At 53.2% G+C, this 20,706-nt stretch overlaps 8 protein-coding genes across 8 annotated transcripts; 3 read left to right on the top strand and 5 right to left on the bottom strand.

Moving 5' to 3' along the window:
* Window positions 1–229: 229 nt before the first annotated feature.
* On the bottom strand, window positions 230–1,000 carry EsH8_II_001364 (uncharacterized protein; the record flags this gene model as incomplete). The annotated part of the gene is made up of 1 exon (XM_083264662.1): window positions 230–1,000. The coding sequence occupies one exon, from the start codon at window positions 998–1,000 to the stop codon at window positions 230–232; it is 771 nt and encodes a 256-aa protein (XP_083121984.1).
* A 1,193-nt stretch (window positions 1,001–2,193) lies between these two features.
* EsH8_II_001363 (peptide-methionine (R)-S-oxide reductase) lies at window positions 2,194–2,999 on the bottom strand (the record flags this gene model as incomplete). Its single annotated transcript, XM_083264661.1, has 2 exons — window positions 2,194–2,585; window positions 2,759–2,999. The coding sequence occupies 2 exons, from the start codon at window positions 2,997–2,999 to the stop codon at window positions 2,194–2,196; spliced, it is 633 nt and encodes a 210-aa protein (XP_083121983.1).
* Window positions 3,000–3,663: 664 nt separating this feature from the next.
* On the bottom strand, window positions 3,664–5,003 carry EsH8_II_001362 (lactoylglutathione lyase GLO1; the record flags this gene model as incomplete). Its single annotated transcript, XM_083264660.1, has 6 exons — window positions 3,664–3,839; window positions 3,901–4,159; window positions 4,218–4,654; window positions 4,710–4,738; window positions 4,788–4,857; window positions 4,937–5,003. 6 exons carry the CDS (start codon window positions 5,001–5,003, stop codon window positions 3,664–3,666), a joined length of 1,038 nt encoding a protein of 345 aa, XP_083121982.1.
* A 501-nt stretch (window positions 5,004–5,504) lies between these two features.
* EsH8_II_001361 (ribonuclease H-like domain-containing protein) lies at window positions 5,505–8,795 on the bottom strand (the record flags this gene model as incomplete). The annotated part of the gene is made up of 2 exons (XM_083264659.1): window positions 5,505–8,436; window positions 8,488–8,795. 2 exons carry the CDS (start codon window positions 8,793–8,795, stop codon window positions 5,505–5,507), a joined length of 3,240 nt encoding a protein of 1,079 aa, XP_083121981.1.
* A 1,762-nt stretch (window positions 8,796–10,557) lies between these two features.
* EsH8_II_001360 (cytidine deaminase-like protein) lies at window positions 10,558–11,094 on the bottom strand (the record flags this gene model as incomplete). The annotated part of the gene is made up of 1 exon (XM_083264658.1): window positions 10,558–11,094. One exon carries the CDS (start codon window positions 11,092–11,094, stop codon window positions 10,558–10,560), a length of 537 nt encoding a protein of 178 aa, XP_083121980.1.
* A 466-nt stretch (window positions 11,095–11,560) lies between these two features.
* Window positions 11,561–12,541, top strand: EsH8_II_001359 (DnaJ domain-containing protein; the record flags this gene model as incomplete). The annotated part of the gene is made up of 2 exons (XM_083264657.1): window positions 11,561–11,696; window positions 11,751–12,541. The coding sequence occupies 2 exons, from the start codon at window positions 11,561–11,563 to the stop codon at window positions 12,539–12,541; spliced, it is 927 nt and encodes a 308-aa protein (XP_083121979.1).
* Window positions 12,542–12,996: 455 nt separating this feature from the next.
* EsH8_II_001358 (uncharacterized protein) lies at window positions 12,997–13,900 on the top strand (the record flags this gene model as incomplete). The annotated part of the gene is made up of 2 exons (XM_083264656.1): window positions 12,997–13,123; window positions 13,188–13,900. 2 exons carry the CDS (start codon window positions 12,997–12,999, stop codon window positions 13,898–13,900), a joined length of 840 nt encoding a protein of 279 aa, XP_083121978.1.
* Window positions 13,901–15,620: 1,720 nt separating this feature from the next.
* On the top strand, window positions 15,621–18,059 carry EsH8_II_001357 (endo-1,3(4)-beta-glucanase; the record flags this gene model as incomplete). The annotated part of the gene is made up of 5 exons (XM_083264655.1): window positions 15,621–16,865; window positions 16,919–17,063; window positions 17,116–17,414; window positions 17,466–17,979; window positions 18,043–18,059. The coding sequence occupies 5 exons, from the start codon at window positions 15,621–15,623 to the stop codon at window positions 18,057–18,059; spliced, it is 2,220 nt and encodes a 739-aa protein (XP_083121977.1).
* Window positions 18,060–20,706: the final 2,647 nt, after the last annotated feature.

The raw sequence follows: 20,706 nt of genomic DNA, 5'->3' as shown, positions 1-20,706 counted from the left end.
GTGCACTTATGTGAGGAGTTGGCGAAGATGGTTGATATTACACGGAAGGGTTAATGAATTGCTACAATGGCATGTGGCACACATAGCTGAAAGTAAAAATATAAGGGGCCCAACTGAATGTCCAAGTTAATGAGAACTCATACCGAGGTTATTTCCAACCCTTGAGATCTCAGTTTCGGTTTTGTTTTTCATCCCCAATCTTTCCGCCTCTCAAACCAACCCACGCGAATTACCCCTGAAGTCTCGGTTCTGAATCGCAGGATATATCACTCTGCCCCATTCCCTGGCCTGAAGATGTGCTGCCACTATGCGGAGGAGTGAAGATTCGCAACATTGTCTTCCCGTTCTTTTTGTATCCCACCAGACGCAGAGGTTCAACGAACACAGTCCCTGATGGGGTGACCACCAGCCGCATTCTGGGAATAGGGTTCTCGGGTGACCATTGTTGGAGATTGTGTGCGCCGTAAGTCGGCAGCATGCGGATTGCGTCTGAGTTGTTTGCGTTAATGGATGTATTGGTGTCCGAGTTGACTGATTCGACCTCTGTGGTAGAGGGCTCTTCCTCGACTGCGGCGGGATGGTTGCCCTGGGTGTAATAGGGTTGGTTTAGTTGGTGGAGAGGTAGGGTTTTCTCGTCCCCCGGGACCGGGAGAGGTGTGCCTGCCTCCGAGAGCGAAGAGCTGTCGCTGTCAACAGTGGGGAGTTTTCCCGATGAAGGATTCTTGGGCTTCTCGTTGATTTTTACGGCCCGTTCCTCCAAATTAGCGGTGAACTCCCGCCTGGAACTCCAGTCTCGGGACTTGCGGTACTTGGTCTTCGGTTCTATGGGGGAGACAGGACTATCTGTGGGGGTATGGCCTAAGTCGTGGCGACGCTTGGCTCTCAACTCCCCGAGACCCAGGACGGCCTTCTTGCTGGGGGAAGTCGAAGCAACTGCTTCAGGACTGGTTTTGGCAGTGCTGGCGGTGCTGGCGGTGCCCATGGGGGCAGTATGGTCCATGTTGTTGAATTGTTTGGGAGAGTTCCAGTCTCCGGGACTTTATACAAGCTAACTGTAGCTGTCTGGTGTAAGTGGGCTGAGGTGAGTGCGGTATAGCAAGGCGCTTCTCTGAAGACTTATATTGTGGTCTCAATCCCGCAGCTTCATCCAGCCTGTGGTTTGCTGTGTGAGACTCAGGAATTAGGAGCAAGGCTTGCGCGATTCCGCGATGTTTAAAGGATCTTCGGTTGATTTTACGGAGATGGGATGAGTGTCTATGGAGAGTGGGAGCAGGCCAGGAGTATCGGAGATGGGTTTTGAGTTCGAGAATACAGTGGTTCACGCACCACCCAGTTATCATGGGGAGTTTTCATAAGGCGGTATCGCAGCTGGAGAACCGAGTTTAAAGTGATTCACAGCCCGGATTGCATTGTTTTGTTCATATATTGGCAACCTGACAGAGAGTTCTTGCCCGGTGAAATGGGCATCATCAAAAGTTGTGGGAGTCGCCAGTTACCCGTTTATAGTTTTGGGTGCAACTGTCTCCAGAAGCAGCGCGCTGGAATCTCTCAAGTTATGTGCAGGCCATAGTGCAAGTCAACGCAGCCAGTCTCCTGTGACATCAGGTGTCACATTTAAGATTTCTCTTCAGGAGGAAATATCAACCATTGTGCCATCTGCTTTCTAGATTAAGTTAGTACACTGGATGTGAAATTTCATTTGAACAGTATACCCGGAATGTAAGACTTTGAAAGCAACACACTGAGCCGACTAGGTGCTCTCATTTTTTCCATTTAAATTGTAGATTGACGCCAAGTATCGTTTCATGAATTGTGTTCCTGTCCCTTTACTGCGCCTAGGGAACCTCACTTCGCTCACAGTCGATCAGCTCTTCAGGCGTGGTAATGAATAAGAGACTCTGTGATTAAACTAATTTCTGAACGGCATGGCAAATTGAGCCTTCCAAGAACACTGTTCTAGACCCACAGCATACATTTCCCGGCCAAGTGCTTCAGGCAGAATCAATGTTTTTCTCGAGACAGTATTCTTTCAATAAACTTCTGTTGATACAGCTATATCTCATCACATCCCCAGCCTCAATATTCAACCAGCTCAAAGTCTTAGCTCACGTCGCGCCTTCGCTCCTCAAACACTTAAACCACACCTCGCCATCTCCCCAACGCCACCGCCACAAAACCTCTCATCAACCCACTCTAAACCTTGCTCTTCTCGTCGGACGACTTCCCAGCCTGCTCCTTCTCATCGGGCGTGAACGTCAAGCTGACGCTGTTAACGCAGTGCCTCTCGTCTGTGGGCGTCGCGAATCCCTCGCCCTTGAACACGTGCCCCAGGTGCCCGCCGCAGTTGGCGCACACGATCTCGGTGCGGGCCATGCCGAAAGCTCGGTCCTCGTGGCGGACGACGGCGCCAGGGAGGGAATCAAAGTAGGCCGGCCAGCCGCAGCCCGACTTGAACTTGTGCGTGGCCTTGTAGAGCGGCGTAGAGCAGCCCGCGCAGGCGTAAACGCCCTCCGAGGGGTAGTGCTTGTCGAACTCGCCGGAGCCGGGAGCCTCGGTGCCCTTTTCGCGAAGGATGCGGAATTGCTCTATCGGAGTGTCAGGATTCAGGGTCTCACTTTGGGAGATTACCGAGCCTCATTTCATTCATTTCCGTGCGGCCGGAGTTGAATTATAGATATGCAACACAATAGTCGCGGCATGGCCATGAGAGAGACAGGTGGTGTATGGGTTGCAGCGCGGGGAGGGAGGGTGTACATACCCTTGTTCAGAACAGCTCTCCACTCGTCATCAGATCTCTTATCGGGGTACGACATCTTGTCCTGCTGCGACGAGGAAGATCCAAACAGAGCACCCAGAAACGGAATCGAGGGCATAGAAGCGCGCAATTGGCGAGTGACGAGGGGCGTCTGGCCGAGAGAGTGCACAGAGGTGGCGGCGCGGACGCGGGTGAGGTTGGAAAATGTGTAGACGAGTGTGGAGATGAAGGGTGAGAATCGCATTTGCACGGTGAGTTGCTACTTTGAGTGAGACGCAATGGGGGATGCTGGGGGCGGTTATTCGTGAGGTTTATATAAGAGTGTCGTCTGAAGGCGTTCAACGGGGAAGACCGAGCAGTGACAAATCGGATCCCGGCTGAGACGGTATTGCCCCCCAAGGTAAGTAAGTATTTACAGGACCCGGGCCACTGAGCGTGTGAGGGCCATGTTGCGTCAACGACTTTGGCGGGGTCGGGCCCGGGATTGGAGGTCCCGCCACAACAGCTGCGGCGCCACAGCGTGGAATCATAGCTGGGATTCCATGATTCCATGATTCCACGACGAACAGTTATCCGAGGATTGGCCGAGAGGCTTCAACATCTCAAATTGCTGCGAATCCCACATCAGCATCAGCCACAAGCCATTTGGAATCCCTTTATCTGGATTCGGTATTTTAGAATTGGCTACTCTTTTTTAGTGTTGCTCAGCTCCACGCCCATAGGTATCTATCCCGTCCCTGAATTGTCTCACACATCACCAGAGAAGACTTCGGAGACAACCTTCCCTAACTTTTTTGTACGCCTCTCACCATGTATCTCATCCGCCCAAACATCACCATTCAGCTTCACAAGTTCAAACCGCCATCAACCCCCTGTTTCTCACATCACCCCTTTTAGATGCTAAGTGCTCAAAAGTTGGCCTTGCCGGCCAACTTCTCGTTCTGAACAACCTCGACCCAGTAGTTGTCGGGGTCCAGCAGGAAAGCAACATTCTTCATCCGGCCGTCAGTCAGACGCTTCTTCCAGTTGCACTTCAAATCCTCAAAGCGCGCGCACGCGGCATCGATGTCGTCGACAACAACGCCTGTCCCTTTGTTAGCTCTCACTCCCACAGCAGCCTAACGTCGCCGTGACTTAAAACTTACAAATGTGTCCGAAGCCCTGGGGCTGGTCGTTGCCGTTGTGGTAGCTGAAACTCTCGTCCTTTTCGGTGCCGTGGTTCCACGTGAGCTCGAGGATGCCCTCGCGCTGCGCCTGGCTCTCGCCTTCCTTGATTCCGCCGTAGGCCAGGAAGAACAACGTAAAGTCGCTGGCCTCGTTCTTGCGGAGGAGCGTCATGCCGAGGACCTCCTGGTAGAACTTGAGCGACTTCTCGGCGTCCTTGACGCGAAGCATGGTGTGGTTCTGTCATCGGTTAGCCTCCGCCCCTCACCCCTCTTCACTAGACACAGTTCGTGCATACCATTCTGTACGTGGCCACGTCCGTCTCCTTCACATTCTCCGTCTGCTCAATCGGCTTCTGCCCAATGATCTCAACCCAGTATTGATCGGGGTCCAGAACGAAGGCGATGTGGCGCATCTTGCCGTCAGTCAGCTTCTTCTTGAACGTGTACCCAGCGTCTTCGAGGCGCTGGCACGCGGCCTGGATGTTGTCGACGCTGATGCATGTGTGGCCAAAACCGCGGTGCGGCTCCGTGTTGCCGTTGTTGATCTTGTACTCCGGGTCATTCTCGGTGCCGTAGTTGTGCGTGAGCTCGATGATGCCTTCACGGTCGAAGGTGCTGTTGCCCGCCGAGGCGGCCTTGGGCGAGTCGTAGGCCAGGAAGTACAGATCGAACTTGGCCTCGGGCTGCTGTATCTGCTTGATAACGCTCATGCCAAGGGTCTCGTAGAATTTGACTGGGAGGCGTCAGTCAGGCCTTCTAAGACGGTCATGAGGGTTGGGAACGCGTACTAGAAGCCTTAGGGTCCTTCACCCGAATCCTAAAACAATATTAGATTTTGAAGATGCCGCTTCAAGTAGAATGCTCACATCGAGTGGTTGAACTTGTAAGTCTTCACATCTGTGGTGGCAGCCATTGTCGCGAACTGGCTGATTCGTCCTTCAAGGAAAGATGACAGTCAGTACAAGCACTCGCGACACTAAGATGTGTAAAGTGAGAAGAGAACCAATAATCTTACCAAGGGGTTTAGGTGTAAGGGTATTCTGAACGAGCTTGATTCTTTGCAAAGCTCGGAGGGAGTTCATAGGCAATGAAGTTTATGCACAGTTGCTGTGTGAGATGTGGCGGGGGTAGTCTATCGGGGATTGAAGCTGACAGAGAGGGAACTTTTTTCGGACATAACTAAAAAAGCGACAAACGAGCCGTCCATGCATGAGCTAGTGTCTCGTTGCTGCTATTGTCAGCACATTAACAGCTTACCCCGCCGCCAGAGTTGCCCCTCACATAACCCCCACTGACGTCAACATGAAGCCAATGGCAATGTGCAATACCCATTGGTGCCGGCAAGGAACTCCGGCCCCGATACCTAACCCGGCAGGCGCTACCTCGGTCTCGGCTTGACTGGCACGCCGATTTGCATACGGCACGACATCAACTTCATTTTTGCTTCGTTCAGCAGGCCAATTATGGATTACCATGCGTCCAACCTAATAGCCTACATACTACTTGACATCCAAATCCAAACTAGTATGAACTCCTTTTCAATCCTGCTTTGTAATCCAATCGCTAGGCGAGCATGCACAATCTCAGATGTAGTACATGGTATCCTTCAGGTTCTCATGTACCAGCTTTGACGCGGCCAGGCTTGACGCGGCAGTAACAGTCGAAGCCGTGTCCGATACGTCAAAGTGCTCCGGCCGGTGCACGCGGGCTCGCTCGCACACGATATCTGCGTAGTAGGCGGGCGGGCAGATGCTGACGGCCTTGGTAGCGCGTCCGAATAGGTAGCAGAGATCGTGGGTGAGCTTCTCCAGCTGGTCCGCCGCCTTATCGCCGACGCCGTACTTGTCGCGGAAGATCTCGTCCATGAGCACTGTGTAGTGAGCGGGACGAGCTGTTCCCTTCAATGCCGTGTGGGCCGTCAAGAAGAAGTCCCAGTACCGAGCCTGGGTAACACCGCGGTCAACAACCGTTCCGTTCTTGATGTTGCGCGACTTTTCGTCCATGGTCGCTTTTGAAGTCGGGTAGAACCGAGTCTGGTGACGCTTGACAGACACGATAATAGAGATCTTCGGTTTCCGGGCGGCTGGGTAGAGCAGAGAGCACGCCTTGCGAATCATGGGCAGCTCAATATCGAGGACCTGCGTGAACTGTCCCTCGGACACACCATCACGGTAGATGATGATGTATTCCGGGAGCTGTTGGTTGTGTTTGCGCCAAAGCTGCAGACGAGATTTGAACTGCTCAGTCAGCTCCTCATCAAGCATCTCTTGGCGACTGTTCTGCTCCCATGCGACGGCAGGCCACTGGCCCATGTCCTTGTCGATGCTGGCCACCAGGCCAACCAGACTGGGTGCGGTATTCTTGTCGTTCGCCATGTTTGTGGGATGAGTGACGTCGTAGCCAACAATCATGGTCTTTCCCTGTTTGACGATGTCGATTGGCTCTTTCACAATGTGATTGACACCTCCGTTCTTCAGGTTCCACTTGAGCCCAACATTGGCGTAGGTCTGCGGGTTGTCCTTCATGAATGTTTTTTCTACAACACAAATGGTGTTGAAGCCATACTTCGTGTCGGCTAGTGTCTTGACGATGCCGTACAGCGTGGTATCTTGTCGAGGAAGAACAACGAGCAAGAAGAAGTTCTTGGTGTTGCCGCGCTGTTTGACGAGGGAGTTCTCCAAGTACTTGAAGCAGTCCTCGATAGGCCGGTCATAGTTGCCGCGTTGGACGTTAATCTCGTGCGGCGTGTTCATACACTGCTGGTTGATGGGAATGCCACTGGTTTCGAGGAACTGGGCAAAGTTTTGGACAATCCTCGACACATCTTGAGTGTCAGTGCGGCTGTAATTATCCTCGATAATGCGCACCCAGTTCCAGGACTCGATCCTTCGCCCAGGCTTTGCGACCTTCACGCCATTCATGTTCCACGAGCCTGCTCGAGCTGTGATGTCCTTGTTTTTGTAGGAGACTGGGGGCGACTGCAGCTCGCGGCCACTGACTGTGAGGAGTTTCTTGTCCACCGAGAGACCGAAATTTTTCAGGGTGTTCTCTTCAAAACCCAACGCCGTGCAGCTGTCAACTGTAAGGGAAATGGCGTTGGCAAATGGGGAGCGACAGGCAAAGTCGAGCATGGCTGTCGTCTCTTCGCCAGTAAGCTTGGAACGAACAGCTTGTCCAGCAATGATGGTGCATTGCTCAGCGGGGAAGAACATAGGCCTGTCGCGTGTTCCAAGATTGACGAGGGGCATAGTCTTGTCGGGAGCCTTGCCGTACTTCCAGGTCCAGTACTGGTTGACTGTGTAGAAGCCTGGCTGTTGGTTACCCATGACAGTTTTCTGTCCCTCTGCCGGTCGCATGTTGAACTTGACTTCTTGAGGACCACCATGGCTGAACTCCGAACAGAACATTACATCATTCGTCAAGGCAGTCTTAGAGATTTCAAACCTATCCGCAAGGCCTAAGATTGTCTTCTTCCCCGTGATTTCCTTGTTTTTGGAGTCGCGGAACTGAACCGAGACACGTGTACGGGCCAGAAACTTGGACAGAGTGCGAAGCTTCGACCGAGCACGATTAAAAGCAGCGGGATTGGTACCTTGGCCAAAGACGTTGACGCCAAACCAACGGCAGAGCTCACTGACACTGACAGGGGTCTTGAATACGCCGTGAGTGACGTTGACATTCAAGAGCATCCTGCCAGTGCCGAGCTTCACACTCTGGAAGTAGCCGCGAATAGCAGTAAGGGGGTCGTTCATTCCAAGCTGTGCAGTGGCAGCTCCAGGGCCCCACGGGAAGAAACGGCCCTTGCCAATAGCAGTGAGCTGTTCATTTCGTCGTGGGGTGAATCCAAGAATAACACCAAGGGCGTCCACAGACGTCGCGAACCGAGGAAAGTGCACTTCGTCCGGGTCGCTTCTGTCGATCATTGTCTTCAGGTACTCCTTCATGGCATCCAGTGGGGCTTCGGTCTCGCCGACAATCTTGACTGAATAGGTTTCCGACCTGTCGGAGTTCTCCTGCTTGAAGATAACCTGAATGGGGTTGACGGCTAATTTGAGCTTCTTGAGCGAGACGAGCTGGCTCTTGAACTCCGTGGCGAGAATGGCACCCTCCTCGTTTTGCTGAAGCGCCTCGAGAGCATGCTGCAAAATGATCTTCAATTTGCGGACGGGGATGGATGCTGGAGTACCATCACCACCCCCGCCCTGCGCCTTCTCCTTCCCCTTACCGGCGATTTCCTTCTCCTTGGGCTCCCCCTTGCGGACCTCGATATTGTACCGATAAATGACATCAGGGTTTACCGTCAGCCGAAAGTAGTTGGCCCAGAGAAGAACCTTGTTTCCCCTAGTACCGTAGGCCGGGCGACGGGGCATGAGAGCGACAGCGTTTGCCTCAGTGATCTTCATGTTGCTCATCTTCTTGACGAGAACCATATCCTTTGATTGATGGGACTTGATGATTTGGTTCTCCAGCTCCGTGATGCTATCGTCGGGTTGAGGAATCAAAGGCATGGTGTGACTGCCGTAGGTTAGTGGACCTGAGTTGAGAGACTCATGATGTTGAACATACCCATAGAAGAGTCCTTCCCCATCGAATGGTGGAGGACGGAAACCGCCGCGGCCGCCTCTGAAACCACCACCTCGCCCACCTCGGTCAAACCCACGACCTCTTCCTCCACGATCACCTCCATAACTACCACCGCGGCCGCCGCGATCTCCACGGAAGCCACCGTCCCCTCTCCCTCGGGACTGGAAATCGCCACCTCCGCGTCCACCTCGGCCACGGTCGCCACCATCACCTCGACCACGGCCACCACTATCGCCGCGGCCACGATCGCCACGACCGCGGCCGCGGCCTCCGCGCCCCGAATCCGCCATCGGATGAGTTGACGTTCAATGACAACAAGCTGCAAATCGAATGGGTTTCAAGTGCCTTGCGGCGAGAAGTCATAAGGTTTCTGATCAGGGGACGAAATGAGTTGCGAAACGAGCTGGTTTATGGTGGTATTAATAGATATAAATGGGTGCCGTTGAGGGGTCCAGTGAGAGCATCTGCTCAAGTGTAGTTTGAGGGGTGCACGCGTCAACCAGCACGGATGCTTCTTAGAGCCAAGCAAGCAACAAACAGATGAATCAAGCGGATAACAGATGTTGGAGGCCGTCAAGCCCGAGTTAGCTCGGTTTGCTAGGATGCGAGGCTGCAGATGACGACGGCTCGCCAGAACGTTAAAATAGGAGTTGGCTACCTACGAATACATCGGTACATGGTACAGGAGAGTACCCCGAATATTGGCACTTTACATCCCTGTCCGAGGTGGGGAACGATGCCAAACGGAAGTCTAAAGGTACAGGGGAATGATCTCTAACCTTGTGCAGGGGCAAATGGGTATCTGCGAAACTGTCTAGTATACACATGAGGGTGTCGGGAGAGAGAGAGAGAGAGATTAAGCAGCTGGCCCACGTAAATGATAACACGACAGGGCAAAATAGGTAAGAAAAACGGAGAAAATAACAGAGATGAATGAGTCCTGCGAACCGTGAGGTTAACCAACAATGTCCATGTGGCGGAGACGTAAACTTACTCGAATGTCGCTTTGTGTGACCGTGATGTGTCTGCGGGGCGAAACCCTGGTAAGGCCGTCCAACTACCCAATAGCACAAGAGAAATCGAAAGAAGAACACACCATTGCTCGGTGATGACCAGCCGATACATCGACAAAGTGGAAAAACACCTCCATCATCAGTTGGGAGCTGCAGGTAGCGACCGGCAGCCTCCCCCTTCGTTGGCACCAAGTTCCGTTTCTGTGTGGCGCAACCAACAAGACAGTGCCATTTCGCCATGCAAGAATTCATGTCATATGGAAGTGCATGTAGAACCCAACTGCAGCTTCCAGGGACGCTTCCAATTGGCGCGGCGCCCTGGCCCAGGCTCCCGAGATGGTTGCCAACGCATCTCAGTGATAGTCACCTATCTGCAATTGCAATTGCCAGCAAACGGGTTGATTTCCGAACACCGGTACCTTGCTGGGGCCTGAGCCCCTGAAACCCCGTAAGTATTGATTGCTCCAGGTCTATTCATCAGTTGCGCTGCATCGTACCGCAGCAGATGTCCGCATGCTTCGCGCAACTTACACAACAGCTTGCCGTGTTGGAAGGAGATAGCTTTCTTGAAAAAAAAGAGACTTTATGGAGATAACATGTCTTTAGTCTGGAAACAAACCCAAGGATGAGGGAAATGAACAAGTGGCACTAGCCAACGACAACCAGCGTTGGTCCGCCAGCAGCAGCGGTTGTGGTTCTGTCAGCCACGCCTCCCCAACCATCGAATCGTTACAGCGCTTGCTCAGTTTGCTTTTGTACTCCTGTATAAATACGTTTCTTCGTTTTCAATTTCTCCGCTAGCACACTTGCCCACTGGTTTGAACTTCATTGCGCCAGCAAACTTGACTCTCTTTGTCTCTGATGCCAGAAACGCGCCTACATGTACCTGGGGAAAAGCACTTGTCAATGACTGATGGTTGAGGCGTTGGCCGTTTGCTGTCATGATGATGGCTGCCGCTTCATACCTGGTGACGGGTCGTTACATGCAGCAAGCTCAGTCTACAGCAGCAAGGAGCACCAGTGGCGTCAGGCAGTCGCCCTATGATGAAGTCTTGACATGGCCTGCCGTAGCCACCTGTAGGATCTCCCCCTCCAAGCCCTTGATGTGGACGAAGTCGACACCCGCACTCTCAAGGGCGCTCCGTCCTATGTTGTCCTTGACAAACCGTTCCGGTTCCTGGACACCAACATAGACAGACTTGATAAAGGACCGCAGTCGAAGGATTCTCTCGGTGCAGGGCAGGTTTCCACTCAGCCGTGTCGAACATGGCTCCATGGTGGTGTATAGGACCAAGGGCGTCTTGATGACAGAGCCAAGAGCTTCCTCAGCTACGTCGTATTGCTCCGCCAGCTTCATGAAGCAACATTGCTCCGCATGCGTGTTGCCGGGTAGCTCCAACGTGTAACCCGTTGAAATGATGGAGTTGCTGGTAGGGTTGACAAGCACTGCCCCAACTCTGTAGTTTGTAGGTTTTGGCGGCGATTGCTTTGCCAATGAGAGCGCGTATTGTAGGTACGCATTATGATCGCCTGAGGCTATCGGTGCTGACTGTATGTCATCAACCTCTGATGTCATTTTTTTTCTTCGAGATGCCTGGACAAGTAAGCGAGAGGTGAAGAATGCGCTCGGTTGGGGTGTTCGAGAGTTTTATGACGGCGCGGGGAATATTGATGCCTTGCGTGCGTGTCTCTGTTGTTGCAGTGTAGTTGAAAGCCTCGCTAAATGCCGGATTTTGTAGTTTAGGAAGATAAGTAGCTTCTCACAATCCGGTCGGCGCGGGCGGGGGGAGGGGTAAAGGAAAGCAATGGACCCCTCGCCTGAGTCCATTCCATCAGGACCATCGGTGGTGCATGTCCCGTCTGCCGACATTCCCACGCCCCAGTTGCAGGTGCACGGTGCGTCAAGAGGACTGACGCGCCAGCGCGGACCTTCATGCTGACCAGGCCCACCACTTTAGCAGTCGCGTCCCAGGCAGCTTGAGCGCGTCGTAGAGCTCCAACTTTCCATCCGCCATCATCTCGACAACCTTATTACCTTGAAAATGTCTTCCTCCGACGATCTTATTGAGGGCGAGCCCCCTGCGATTGACCCTTATGAAATTCTTGAGCTCGACCGCGAAGCTACGGCCGACCAGGTCAAATCAGCCTACCGCAAGGCGGCGCTCAAAAACCACCCAGGTAGAGCGTGGCACGCCTTCATCCTGATTCACTGCTGACGTTGTTGGTCTCCAGACAAGGTAGCCGACGATAAAAGAGATGAGGCAAAAGAGAAGTTCCAGTCAATTGCCTTTGCGTACGCCATTCTCTCAGACCCGGCCCGACGCAAGCGCTATGACACTACGGGCTCTACTTCCGAGTCCATCGTCGATTCCGAGGGCTTCAACTGGTCCGACTTCTACCGCGAACAATTCCGCGATGCGATATCCGCCGATGCCATTGAGAAGTTTGCGAAGAAGTACAAGGGTTCCGACGAGGAAAAGGATGATGTCTTGATTGCCTACGAGGAGCACAAGGGCGACATGGACAAAATCTATGAGACGGTAATGCTGAGTGACGTCCTCGAGGACGATGAGAGGTTTCGGAAAATCATTGATGAGGCTATCGCCAGCGAAGATGTCCAAGCGTTCAAGCGATACACCAAGGAGAGCAAGCTGTCCAAGGCCGCCCGCGTCAAGGCAGCAAAGGGTGAGGCAAAGGAGGCGGAGGAGTACGCCAAAGAGTTGGGCGTGCACGACAAGCTCTTTGGCACCGACAAGAAGACGAAGGGGAAGAAAAAGGGTAAGGATAGTGGCGAGGATGATCTGGCTGCACTTATCAAGAGCAATCAGCAGAAGCGCGCCGGCTTCTTAGACGACCTCGCTGCCAAGTATGGAGCCAATAGCCAGCCCAAGAAGGGCAAGAAGAGGGTCGTCGAGGAGGAGGAACCGTCAGAGGAGGCATTCCAGGCCGCAGCCGCACGGTTGAAAAAGGCCAAGTCGGACGAGAGCAAACCTGCGAAAGCGGGACGGAAATCGAAGCGATAAACCAAGTGTTTTTTGATCCGGCGTCATAGGGATGGAATACATTAGGCATGGGACCACGGGATGGACTGGGATTGCATAAGGATTTCACAGCGTTGATTGGTGTAGTTACCACAAGAGAAAGTCTTTTTCCATTTAATTATGTCGTTGCATCTGTTGAATTCTTCGAGGTGCGCGTCGGTTCAAGCGCCAGCTAAGTCAGCGCACTGCAGGGAGGTACAACGCGGGGCACAGGGCACTCAGGCTTCAACACCTCAGTGAGACATCCATCCCCAGGTCAACCCGAGTGCCTTCCCCAAATAAACCTTCCAGTGCCACACACACATGCCCTCGACGACGCGACGCGCTCTGTCGAGTCCCACACCGACGAACCACTTCTAGGCTGTAGCAATCTGCATTGAAGAAACCATGATCAGACCTGAGAAGCATCAATCTGTCTGATCCATACCGGCCATGCCATGACGAGCGATCCGTCCGCAGGCCTCTATCCGCGATACTGCCTCCACCTCTCCCCTACCTTCAACGCCTGGTGCCTCCTGCATGCATCCGACATTCACGCCCTCAAATCCGTCCCTGAGTTTGAAGGTACGGTGCAGCCTTCCTCCCGCATTGTTTTGCAACCCCAGAAGCTGATCCTCCTCTCCTGCAGTCCAGGATTTCTACTTCCACAAAAACTTGCCTATCAAATGGGTACGCATCGTTGGCATCGTCGTCGCCATTGACGACTTCCCGGGTCGGCGCATCTACACGGTTGACGACAGCAGCGGGGCCTGCATCGAATGCGTCGTCGCGCTGAAAACACCATCATCGGATGCGAGAGCGTCGGCCCCCGCTGCAAACGGATTATTGGGTAACAGACCCCAGCCGCAGCCTCCTGCAGACTGCGTGGACGTAGACGTAGGCTCAGTCATCGATATTAAAGGGGGCTTGACAACGTTTCGCGAGGAGAAGCAGATCAGGATCGAAAAGGTCAAAATACTAAAGTCCACCGAACAAGAGGTTGCGCTGTGGGAGCGACGCACACAGTTCCGGAATGAGGTACTTCTTCCGCCATGGGTGCTCAGCGAGAAGCAGATTCGAAGGTGCAGGAAGGAGGAGATGAAGGAAAACGGTGACGATGCCGAGGAGAAGAAGAAGCGGAGGAGGGAAAAAAGGCGTGAAGAGAAGAGAATCGAAGTAGAGGAGAGACGGCAGAAGACGAAGGCTGTTGCTGCCACCGTGGAGGAGGATCGGTATCGCATCCACAAGCTGGGGAGGTCCGGGACCAAGAATTCTAACAGGAGAAATGGTTCATCGGGCGGGCTTCTGCGACATGTACTCGACGAGAGTATCAGAGGGAAGTACAACGCCCTCGGATTATGACATGAGATGGTATGGGCGCTTGGAGTTGGGTTTGCATTTGAGGCCCAGGGCATGGTTCTCGGATTTCAACCAGTCATCATCCCCCACTATCCCAAGGTCTTCCGCCAGCAACATCGCCTAGGGAACTTTGTCGTATGCTTCTCCCATTTCCCCTTTTTGTGGAAGCATTTGCCAAGAATCTGCCAAGGTATAGCCGAAGAATCACTGTCTGGTAACACACGCACACCGGATCCGGTTAAACCAACAAGCGCCATACGTCCCGACTCGGGGGTATTCGTCGCGATTAATCCTCCGACCATGCCATCAACGTCAATTTTGCCTCAAGGGTGTATGTAGTAGCAACTGCTTCGGTTCCCCGTTGGTCCGTGTCGGCGATGCCATCCTTACGTCAGGGCCCCAAGAGCCTCGGAAACCGGCGTAACGGGCCCCTCCAATGACTTAGTCTCTCTCTGAAAGAGACAACATGTTCTGCCAACGGTTCTTGATCCGACTTGCATTCCTTCGCACCCAAAGCCAAGTGACCAGTTGCTCTGTCAATTACACGATAAATTGCCCACATTGGCTGTCTCCCCTCTTTGGCCAGGCCAGCGGCAGCTTGGTTGCCGAAGGTATCCACGCCAAGGGCAAGCACGCGTCAGCCAAAGAGGGCCGCCATATGCAACATTAGTCGTGCATCGAAACTTCCTTCCCGTCGCAACATCTCCAAAGCCTACACATGCCAGCAAATGCCTAAACCCTCACGCTTGAACGGCAGTTACTTTATTTTGGCTACGTAACTCAACATCTTATCCGTCCTCTTCAAGCCTCGAATCTTGAGTACTGCTGTGGCTAGTCCCAACAACACCTCCTGATCCTCCAATATCACCAAGACAAGACCACCACCGCCACCTGTCTGTCTCGTGTGATTACGATCGTCTAGCACCTAAATCCTTATTTTTATCGTATCACGCGGCTCGCTGCTCTGGACCTTGACCGAGTTCCCCGGCAAGCCGTTCTGCATTCCTTCTAGGTGAGACCCATCCATTGTTTCTGAAACCCTCAGATTCTTGCACTCATATGTTGCACGGTAACGCTGCAACTCGTCTGGGCCTGGGCTGTGCTATCCAAACTATGGACATGATGCTACTGGTTCCAGCAGCTCTAAACATGCAACGTTTATATGAACCCGAGGTGTCACCCACATGTGCCCTGGCCCTGTTGAAGAACTTCTCTCCCTCTGTCGCGCTTCACTACCTATCAAACTGCCAAACTCAGGTGTAACAAGCCTAACAAGCAATCATCGACACAATAAGACCATTATACTACCGCCATGGCGGGTCTTCGCTGGACAATGGGGACTATTGGGCTAACTTTTATACAGGTATACCTCTGCAAGAGTGCCCTCGCTCTGTTTCATCAGCAACACGTTCGCCTCCACCCAGCTCACCAAGATTCGGAAACTGTGGGCGAGCTGAGCATTCGCCCTTTGCTGCTCGACAGTCGTGATCTAACCTGCCTCACGGAAACAACTAACCTCACCATCACCGTGAAAGTCACAAAAGGAACACAGCAATCATCGGCACAGCACCTTGAGAGCACCAACACTATTCTTGTTGTCACCAGCGAGGAAGCTAGCGGAACAGTTGTGATATTACCGTCGTTGACCAACAAGGCACCTCAAACGTCTGGATTCATACCCAGTAGTCTGGAAACCTCTGGCAAAGTCACGTCTTGCCCTCTTATGTCGGATACCATCCCAACGCCAACCACCTTGATTGACTCTACATCGCCTGTTACGACTGTGGTGCCACTCCCCTCCGCAACAATGCCGTCCGGAGACATCTTTGCCGAGCCCATCGCTACGGCGGCGCCGCCTTCTTCCATCCCGGCCCGCAACGACCATCCGGTTCCGAGGAAGGGTATAACGTCAAAGTCGCCGCTTCAGACCAACAAGTTTTTTTCCAACTTCTTCTTGGGAGACCAGACGGCGCCGACGTACACATATCCCTACGGCATAGCATGGGGAGCGGGGCGAGGGGCCGCTGCCAGCTACGGCATGACTATATCCCACATAGAGGAGAATCAGCGCGTCTTTGGCCCGAACAAACCTTCTGGGGCCGCGGCGTATTTCATCAATCCAGTTGGTATTCAGTCCATGGTTATTAGCGCCCAAGAGCTTGGCCCAGATACCGCGGTGGGGTTAGACAATATCACAGCGTTTTCTGCGAGTATCCACTTGAAGCCGAACGCTCAATCCGTGCCTGCGGTGTCATTCCCCCTCGTTCAGGGAATGCCATTTATCACCGCTCGGTATGCCGGCGCAACACCTGTGATTAGAACGGGAGTGTTCTTCAAGACGGTTACCCGGGTAACCCAAGACCCCAAGCCGGGAGTTGCCAAGTTCACCTTCAACCTCGAAGATGGGAAAATCTGGCGGGTGTATGCGTACGCAACAACTGGGGCCCAGTTGGACCTTCAGGTGGTCAACAATGGGCTTGCCCAATCAACGAAGCCCTTCTACGGAATCATTCAGGTCTGCAAGGATCCTGGAAACGGCGAGGCGTTGTTGGACCAGGCTGCAGGCGTCTATCCCACGACGGTCGAGTTGGCTGGCTCCGTGAACGGTAACACGGGCACGTACAGCTTCAAGTTTGCCAAAGATGGCCACCAGGATGGAAAGCTGGTCATGTACGCACTGCCGCATCATGTCTCATCGTTCGATGCCACTACCAGAAGCGCTGTTCAGCCTGTCAAGCTCGTGACTCCTACCAAGGGTACTGCCGTTGCCGTCTTGGCTGATCAGTGGACGATGGTGGAGTCGGACTTGCCCATAGACATGGGCTTTGCTCCGTGGAGCCCTGACAGAGGCAGCCTCACCCAGCTCTCTGAAAACGCGCGAACTGTGATCCGGGGGATAGCAGCCCAGGAGGTGTCCCAGGATATGATGGCTCAGTCAAATCTGGACTCCATGTACTTTAGTGGAAAGGTTTGTCAGCCACTTGAACTCGTTTAGGGTTTTCCGACTAACATAATTTCTAGGCTCTTGCCAAGTTTGCTCTGTTGATTGTTGCGATCAACGATATTCTCAAGGATCCGGGCTTGGCACAAGCAGGTCTAAATCGACTGAAAGCAGCCTTTGCTAGGTTTGCAACCAACAAGCAGAAGTTCCCGTTGGTATATGAGAGTAAGTAACCCTTTCAACTGTCCAAAAATCTTCGTATTAACCGACTGTGTAGGTGCCTGGGGAGGTGTTGTCTCTTCGGCAACTTACGTCACGGGCAATGACGGTGCCGACTTTGGCAACACGCAATACAACGACCATCATTTTCACTACGGCTATCATATTCTTACAGCTGCTGTCATTGCACACTTGGACCCCAACTGGTTGATGGGGAACAAGGACTACGTGAATACTCTGGTGCGCGATGTGGCCAACCCCAGCACTAAAGACCCTTACTTCCCTACATGGCGCGCTTTCGACTGGTACCATGGACACAGTTGGGCGCATGGCTTGTACGCCTCGTACGATGGAAAGGTGAGTCTCGTTGCTTAAACGAAGGCGAGAATACTACTAATGGCAACCCAGGACCAAGAATCAAGCTCCGAGGACATGATGCATGCGTACGCCCTCAAGATGTGGGGTGACGCCTCGAGAGACAGCAAGCTTGCTATGCGAAGCAACCTGCAGCTGTCCATCATCGCCCGCGCCCTCCAAGATTACTACCTGTACAAGAGCGACAACGCCGTGCAGCCGCCTCAGTTTATTGGAAACAAGGTGGCCGGCATATTGTTCGAGAACAAGATCGACCACACGACCTACTTCGGCGCTAATATCGAGTTCATCCAGGGCATCCACATGATCCCCCTCCTGCCATCCTCACCCTTTGTCCGCACCCCCGACTTCGTCCGGGAGGAGTGGGACGTGTACTTTAGCGGAGGGCGCGTGGATAGTATCGCGGGCGGCTGGAGGGGCATCATATACGGAAACCTAGCGACCATCGACGGTAGGACCGCGTGGAACTTCTTCAACAGCCCCAACTTTGACCCAGGTTGGATCGACGGGGGTGCGAGCCTGACGTGGTACTTGACGTATGCTGCTTGTAAGTTTATCATACCAGTCCCCAGACGCCGCCAGGAGAACGGCCTGCTAACCTCTCTGTCAGTGATGGGCAACATTTGATACGCACCAGTAAACACCCAGAATGAACCACTGTGCTGGTGGGCGAGACATGATGATGATGCTCAAGAAGGCGGCAACATTCGAATTTGTTTTGCATGATAATGAGAGAATGAGGACAGTGGCCAAGAAATGGATAGGAAAGTAATCCTGGACGACGAACACGACAAGATCCTATGACACATGACACACATAGACGGCATTGTTTTGGTGCATTTTTTTTTATGCGAATGAGAATGAGTTCACCGAATTACCACCTGGTAAAGTCGGACTGGCAATTGAGTGTTTCAAGTCATGCTTGACTGTTGAAAGTGACCATGTAAACGAAACGGGTGATATGCAAGACTAGAGCCCCCGAGAGTCGGTTTTCCCTTTCCGATCTAGCTGCGTGTAACTCTGCGTCTGAAGATTGATGCAAGCATGTAGACCCTGCGTCTCTTCTTTATCAGATCACCCTTTGTTTTTTTTATATAACGGCACCCTTGCTTGTCCCGAATCTCTGGCAGCTTTACGTAGCTGGAGCTTAGAATAAAAAGAAAATTTTGGGTTAGTGACACACCTTGGTCCCTTGGGCAAGAGCTACGGCTGGAGAGCAGCAAGACGGGCGAGAAATAACCAAGGGGACGGTATGGGCATGATGACGCGTCACCTAACCGCGTAACACGAGACCCCCTGGTTTCCTTGGAGTAAGGGGGTGGGAAGAAAGATTGGGGGCCAGAAGGCTAAGCTTTTTTTTCGCCACAATGCTTATTGCGACTGCTGGCCAGAACCAGGCTGCGAGCAGACGGGTATTATTTCCAAGGGAGTATTATATAAACGATCAATCCCATGCGTCAGATCTGTGGTGAGGTTGTTGGAGGGTGGTGTGAAGAGGATATGGGCAGTTTTCGTGTCGATGTGCGAACACCGTGCTCCTCCTCGCTCGCACTGATGGTCAGCACTGTACCTTGAAGAATTCTATCAAGTTTATCAGTTTGCAGTTAGTTCGACAGAGATAAAATCGAATGCACCAGGAAGTTTTTCTGAAGTACTATAGACCGGGTCATTAGTCACCGTAGAACGCTCCGGCTGGAGATGGGAATGTTTATCACGTTGTCATGGCAAGCATACGGCACGGAATGCCGTACATACGAATGATTGAGATACCAATCAGTCCGGGGGGTGGGCTCGGCAACCTTTTGCATGGCGATTCATATTATATGTACATCGAGATGCCATCTTCCGCGAAAGCCTTCCTGGCGTCGGACAGGTAAAGCTGTCGTCAGATCTCGCTCGGAAGTCGGCACAGTTGACTGGGTTACAATGCTCTTCAGCCCATCGAGGCTTTGCTTTGGCTGATGGGGCCACACGGGATGACAGACAACCCGTGTTGAGGCGGAAAATGAGACGAAATGCACGCGCCGGTAAGATTGTGCGCTTACTAAAATCCGTGCTTCGGCGGAAGTGCAATGTAAATAGGCATGCTGATGGGTTTCGGGTGTAAGCCCGCCGAAACACGCTTATCTCGTCGACCTGAAATTCTTAGACATCTTCCGGGGAAGGCACTCACCCCTTGTTGCCGCTTGCTGTTGCCCGGGCAGGGGAGGGGGATTTGTCCTTGTCCGTGATACGCTGCCAGGTCTGACGGGTAAGATGGATGATGTTGAGGAATCCTGGGGTCATTAACCCATCAGGGTGCTTCTTGACCGACGACTGCACCCAACCGTGATAGCGCTGCTCCGCTAGTGCCTCGGCTGGCCTCGTCAACTAATTGACTGAGCCCTGAAGGCCACGTGCATGTTACGAAGCACTCGACGCACCTGTCTGCATACATCGTATGCTCTTCGACGGAGAGGACGTGGCCGGAGGCGAGTGGGGGTGGGGGATCTGTCAAATGAACGGTGGTGGCTGTGAAGTGACAGCGCACGAAGGCGGCGCAGAGAGCGCGCGCATGAAGCATGAGGGATGGATGACTCGGGAATCGGATGCGAAATGAGTCGGCGACATGGCAGCTTCAGTCGCCGTCCCCGCAATTCAAAGTTGGGGTAATGGTGCCGAATGGGTATGGATAGGTAGTGTAGTGCATCCGTATGGATGTAATGGGGTTTGAAGGTTGGGCAGAAACGTGAAAAGTCGATAGTCACGAGTCGAGGTCCGCAGAGGGCGAGGCTGTGTGCACTATTGCTTTGGCAGCTGGGCGAAGAGCCAAGAGTTGGTGATGATGCAGAGCTGTGAGGCTTAGGTGAAGAGAAGGCGAAGGTTCTCGAGGGAACGAACAGAAGCTTTATCGATAGGGCGATAAGGGGTCCAGCACCATGTATGCCGAGCAGGCCCCATGTCCGTTCAAGGTTCGAAATGGGCAGCCAGCGTTGGGGGGGCCTGCAGATCGGTGCATGGGACTCCAAGGTAGCGTAGGGTGGGCCTGGAGGGGGGACCCTACCCTGTCCCAGCAAGCCAAGGCAGGGCGTTTCGCAGGGCAACCGAATGCAGCATTGGCAGGGAGTCGAGTCTGGAGCTTGTTTGGTCTGGACGAGAGGGTACGTACCGTCGCATCCGTTTGCACTGACAGTCTTCAGACGAGACCAGGAGCTGACCCTTTCTGAGGTTGGGAAAAACTCAGGGGAGCCGTAAATGGAACAGCCAAACTGGAGCTATTGTGGGCTGAGCTGGA

This window comes from Colletotrichum jinshuiense, chromosome 2 (assembly GCF_051148585.1).
Source record: "Colletotrichum jinshuiense chromosome 2, complete sequence".
Taxonomy (NCBI): Eukaryota; Fungi; Ascomycota; class Sordariomycetes; order Glomerellales; family Glomerellaceae; genus Colletotrichum; species Colletotrichum jinshuiense.
This window is presented reverse-complemented; position numbering and strand designations above follow the sequence as displayed.